This window comes from Hylobates moloch, unplaced genomic scaffold, assembly GCF_009828535.3.
Source record: "Hylobates moloch isolate HMO894 unplaced genomic scaffold, HMol_V3 SCAFFOLD_1, whole genome shotgun sequence".
Classification (NCBI taxonomy): Eukaryota; Metazoa; Chordata; class Mammalia; order Primates; family Hylobatidae; genus Hylobates; species Hylobates moloch.
Genome location: NW_026652276.1, coordinates 127,227,586 through 127,233,585, shown reverse-complemented (window position 1 = coordinate 127,233,585; position 6,000 = coordinate 127,227,586). Strand labels below are relative to the sequence as shown.

Below are 6,000 nucleotides of genomic sequence, written 5' to 3'. Positions count from 1 at the left end.
CATTCAACTATGCATTTAATAAACAACCCAATAAAAATTTCCATACAAAGAATTTTTTATTGACATTGTAAGAAACATTTTTTTTTTCTTTGTTACAAAAGGACTAAGTGGTTCTGAAAGCAAAGGTAGAGTTCATCTGTGGCTGGGCTGCAGCCCCTGGGCTTGAGGTGGGCATGATCACGGGGAATGCAGGCTTGTCCGAGGAACGCCTGGGCCAGCCACATCCGAACACTATGCCTACAATACTTAAATGTATTTACATGTGTTTCTTTTAAAAAAAGGATTACACATTTCATTTTTTAAAAAATCTAAAAAAGGTGAAAAAAATCAACTTGTATTTTATTTTACACGTCTTCAGGATACACAAGGGTAACTTGTCAGAAGAGAACATCCTCCTATCAGTCCAAAACAACACAGGAAACCAGGATACAAGACAGCCTCGACTCTGCTACCACCGTGCGCTCTCTGGCTGGTGCACACACAGCCTTGGAGTGCTGATTGGGCAACACCAACTGGTCCCTCTCATTGACAAGATTAACATAAAATAAGGCACATACATCGCAAGAATCAAAACTTTGTGGCTCAAGAGGAAGAGCCAATGTGTGAGGAGTTGGGAGGGGTTAACTTTTTCAGAAAAATAAAACGAAAATGGTTAGAAAACGTTTAACACAGACATTAAGCAGGAGTACCATGTGTGAGCCTGCATGTTTTAGAAAAGGCAGGATGGTGACACTAGTGAGGGGGTCCTCTCACTCTAAATGCATAGGTTAGAGAAATGGAGAGAGGCTTGGAGGCTGGGGGTGAGTCTCAAGATATGAGATGCCTAGCCTACAGAGATCCCAAAAGGATGTCCCAAAAGGATACTTCTAAGTGACCTCAAAAGACCTTCCTTCCACTGGACTGCCACGACAGATCACTGAAATTCTGGAAGAGTATACTTTCTTCTTCCCTCCCTCCTCTCCTCTGTCCTTCTGAAATTTCCATATTGAGAGAAGGCAAACATTGAGCTGAAACTTGCATCTCCTGCAAATCTAAAAGCAGTAGAAAGGAAAGCAAATATGAAAAAAAAAAAAGAAGAAGAATGGGGGAAACCCAGAAAATAACCTGAAACCATAGGAAAGAGCAGAAGCACAATATAAAAACAGTGGTGGGCCAGATCACTGTGCATCCCTCCACGAAGGACAAAGCTGATACAGGAAATGATGGTAACTGAGAAATGGGGGTTGCATCCAAGAATACTACTGGAAGATCCCTCTGATGGAGGAGGTCAGCGTGGTCCCTTCCACCCAAGCTCCTTTCTCAGGAAGAGTGGAGAACACTCAGGCCCCATGCTTTGAAAATAACAGTTGGAAAGGGATGGAGCCAAACCATTAGAGCACACAAGATAAGACCAGAGATTTGGAGATTTGTGGAAAAGTGAGACTGGATCTCTGATTCTGTGACATCATGCCCTGTTTCAGAAACACAGAGAAAGTCTTGCTTTTTCAGCTGAAAAGTGGTAGAGCCTCTACCCTCCTATGCTCAGATCAGTAGTTCTCTTTTGTTATGGGGCTGTTCCAAAGGAGCCACATCCTTTAATTTCAAAGAAGACTTACATGGGGGAGGACAGCAGGCATGGAAGGGGAATTGCAGCATCCCTCTGCTTGTCTCAAGAACATCTAGTTGAAAGCAAACCCAATAGTCTTAGCCAAAGTCCCCAGTGGAAAATCAACCTCCATGTGGAGATTCTTGGTCCAAATGAAAGAACATAAACATGAGAAAAGTGGGCTGGTCCTAACACTCTTTCTATTATCTAACACTTTATTTTACTTGATTTTGTCTTTCTACTGTAATTTAAATGGCAGGATTAAAGGGGAAAAGCCACATAATTGAATTATCAATCACTTGCAATAAATCCAATTCCAGGGGTCAATGGGACAGAATACAGCAGGTAGCCTGAGGTGTTAATATTTTAACAGTTTATATAATTTTTTAAAGCAATATGCTGGAAAATCCATGTACTCTTTGTGCACACACAGTATGACTTTGATGTGTATCAAATGCATGTGGGGAGTAGCTGCACTTCAAAAATCTTTAAATGTTTTAATCCAAAACAAAAGTACAGATCCAGTCCACATTAAGGACTAACTGCATATAACACTTAACTTCCTGAATGGATGCAGCATTCAATAGACAGGGTGTGAGAAAAGGCATCCACACAGCTACTAAACATCTTCCCTAGTGCTCTCAAATACTAAAAATGGCTGAAGCAATTTATTCCCACTATGTGGGCTTTCTCTTTTACAACTAAGTTTTATAAATCCCTCAAAATAAGGTATTTAGAATGGAAATCCTCCTTCACTACAGTGGAATTAATAAATGTTACTGATACAGCCGCTTGTGGGGTTGTTTAAATACCTATATACTTAGAGCTATATATAATCAATTCTCAGTTAAAATGGGAAAGAGATGGAACTAATCGACAAACCCAGCAACCCATAAATATTCCCCTAACTAATTCTACCCAATTGCTTCAATCTACCATCTAACTTCTTACCAGAACAGATAAAAGTAGCAATGTGGCTGAGTGTCACCAACTGCCCGTGCGAAACTGCACTGAATGTTCATGAAGGTAGTGGGAGGAGAGGCAAATGTAACTGAGAACCCACCATACAGACGTAGCCTCCCCCAAAGCACACTTACAGACATGAAGAGCTGCAAACCAAAATTGTGAGCGCCTATTTCATTTACAAGAGCCCCATGTTCCCATTTCTGTGTAACTGTGGAAAGTATGCCCTGAACTGAATTGGAGATGGGGAGAACATCAATATTCTGTCATCTACGCTACAGTGCACCCACAAAAGTTTCTTAAACTAGCTATCCATATTCTGATTCTTGTGCCCAATGTGGGAATTAAAATAAAAAACAGAAACCAAAACACAAAACAAAACACTGAGCACATGTAAAGGAGAATTTTAAAAGCTGGAAGTGTAACCCCTTGGTCACAAGCACACCAACTCCTATTTCCTTTGAGCAACAGCAAAACATGTCAAATCCTTTAATTTGACTGCTCTTCTAAAAGAAAGAAGAATATGCACATCACACATTTACATCGGTTTACTAAAAAGGGGGCAGGGCTTACAGTTTTTTTTTTTTTTTTTTTTTTTTAAAAAGAGGGTGGTTTGAGTGTAACAATACTGATTCAAAACTGAAATGGAAGACAGTTTCTCCCTAGAATACTTTAGGGTTTTTCAGAGTCCTTTTCCATAAAAGGAATATATTTGAAACACATCTCAGTTAGGTGAGATGAGATTGCTAAAATACATACAGAACTAAAAAAACAGCCAAAACAAAGTCAGTTTAATCTCCTCAACTCCTATTGATTTACGTTGGTTGCAGTCCTTTTTTCCCTAAAGCCTACTGCATAACTGCAAGGAATTTGCTTTCTTCCGCTAGGGAGGTCAGCAAAGAACTCATGTCCCCGATAGCCATGTTGGTGGTGCTCATGGACAGCGCTGGGAAAGGGAGGGACGCCCGAGGCGTGGTGAGGCGGGAGGAGCTATGGGAAAGGTTCTGAATGATACTCGGGCTCAGGGCCCCCGACATCAGACTGGAGTGGTCCCCATCGTCTATGATGGCATCGAAGTCAATCTGTACCCCTTCCAGGTCATGGCTGTCGAGGCTGTCCACTGTGCTTGTCACCTGATTAGCACCTGGGGAAAGTAACTCAGAGTTTTTGGCGCTGGTCCCCTGTAGCAGGCAGCTGGCATCTGAAATAGAGAATGAACCAGCTTTTGTGTCTTGCTGACTGAAGCCCACGGTTTGGTCATAGAACTGACCAGAGTAATTCTGCGGATTAGAGCACAGCGGATGGGGCTGCCCTTTCATCTCCATCTTGATGCCATTCACCCTGCAGGTCTGACTTGTGTCACTGAGCTGTCCTGACTGCAGAGCAAGGCTGTCCCTTGGCATAGCCTGGCGCCTGCTGCCCCCAAAGCTGGCACATGGCTGGTAGCCCCTGACAACTGCCAAGCTTGACGGCTGGCTGCCCATGCCGTGAGCCCCTGGCAGGCAGCTCTCTGGCCCTTGATAGATGTTGATGTGTGAGGTAGCACTAATCTGCCCAAGCATCTGCTGACCGGGGCGGCCTGCCCCCGGGTGCTGCATGCTCTCGCCGAGGAGCTGGTGAGCCAGGTACCCCTGTCCCACTGGGTCCTGGGTCTGCATGCCATTCACCATGCTGCCAGCTGACTCATTTGGCACTACCGGCAGGCCGAAATTCAGCTGGCCCCCGCTCCCTTGTATGGGGGTGCTCTTCAGCTTTGAGACTTGAATCCCGGCACCACAGGCACCGTCGAGTGCACCAGGGGCCACTGGCTGCCTGTTGAGACAGTTCCCATACTGCGGGGCCTTACAGGGCTGTTCATGGAAGGCGTTTCCACTGGTGCCACTTCCGGGGCTGTTGTGGAGCATCAAGTGCTCTGGGGCACCGTAGGGGTTGCTGTTCTCTCCGAGGGTCTGATAGCCCCCAGCAGGCCCGCTCCTCAAGGGGTTCTGCGGGTGGACAACCATGCCGTTGCAGAACCCAAAGGCGCGAGTCTGCGGCACAGCGGGCCGCGGGCCACACTTGAGCTTGGAGGAGGACAGGTCGGCGCTTCCGGAGCTAACTTCGTTCCACTGAATGGGCAGGTCGGTTTTGCTGCCCTCGGGGCCGGGCTGCTCGAGGGCATGGAACTGCTGGCCAGCGTGGCTGTCTGGCAGCCCGGGCGCGTCAAAGTCACTGGGCCCGTGGGGCACTTTGCTCTCAGCCGGGAGGGCGCTGGGGAAGTGCTGCTCGTACCCTGCTTGGTTTTGGGAATTTAAATACTGCACCACGTCGTCCGGCAGGAAATCCTCATCATTCAGGTTGGCATCAGCGTCCATGGTCAGGGACTCCAGGGTGACGTTCTCGGTGATGCTGGGAGGACAGGGGGACGAGTGGAAGTTTCGGGACTGGCCGCCCTCGGGCCGCGTGTAATTCTGAAGCACGAGGCTGCGCTTCTCCGCGGACGTGGCCATCGCTGGGGGGTTGCAGCTGCTGAGGCTGCTGAAGCGCGGCACGCGAGGCAGGGCCAGGCCCAGGCCCTCGGAGCCAGTCCGCACGGGGTCGCTGGCCCTCCTCACGCCGTGGCCCGGCGCATCGTGCGGCTGCAGGTGGCGCCGCCCGTAGCTGTGGGCTCCCCCGTCGCTGCACCTCCTCGGGGCATGAACTGGAGGCAGGGCCACGCCAGGCTCGAGGGCGTCCCCGAGCAGCGCCAGGCGCGTCTTCAGGCTCATCCTCTCCATGTTGGGCAGGGGGGTGGGCGGCGGCCCTCCTGTGGCAGCTGCGTACTTGGCCTTGAGGCGGTACTGCTGGGCGGGCGTGAGGCTGAGCAGGCTGGGCAGGCCGTCGCTCTGGCTGGCTTCGCTGGAGCGGCGCGAGGCGTCGGTGGAGATGGGGTCATAGGAGTCAGCCACGCTCACGTTCTGCGGCCGGCCCTCGGCCTGTGACGCCTCGCTGGAGCGGCGGCTGGAGAAGCAGGGCGAGATCCCTGAGGAGCGGCGGCTGCTCAGGTAGGCCGAGCTGATGGTGCTGGCGCTGCTGTCCCTCCTGTTGAGCATGTTCAGCATAGTGACGTCTACCCCAGAGAGGTCGCTTCTGCCCGGGAGAAGCGTCATGGGCCCACCCAAGCTGCAGGTGTTGTTGGACTGTGTGCCTGGAGACAGAGAAAGGGAGAGACCATGCGGAGATGAATTCCCTTCCAGCATGACTTATACCAGGCATGAGCAACCCTTTTCTGTAAAGGGCCAGCTAGGAACTATTTCCGGTGTCCCAGCCCACACTGCCTGCCTCACAACTACTCAGCTCTGCGGTGTAGCCCCAACAGGGCCACAGAGAGCAGTGAGCAAGCAAGCGTGGCGGGGTGCCCATGAAGCTTCCTTTACAAAAACAGGGGCGACTGGAGATGGCCGTAGGCTGTAGTTTGCTGATGCCTGGCTTAA

General features: G+C 49.6%; 1 protein-coding gene across 1 annotated transcript in view; it reads right to left on the bottom strand.

The window, feature by feature from the left end:
• Positions 1-3,096: 3,096 nt before the first annotated feature.
• The window catches only part of GLI3 (GLI family zinc finger 3), a 274,556-nt gene continuing 271,652 nt past the window's right edge, over positions 3,097-6,000 (bottom strand). Inside the window, exon 15 of the mRNA XM_058439226.1 lies at positions 3,097-5,714. Within this exon, the coding sequence (XP_058295209.1) occupies positions 3,397-5,714 (2,318 nt within the window). The 3' untranslated portion in view covers positions 3,097-3,396. The remainder of the gene's footprint in view (positions 5,715-6,000) is intronic.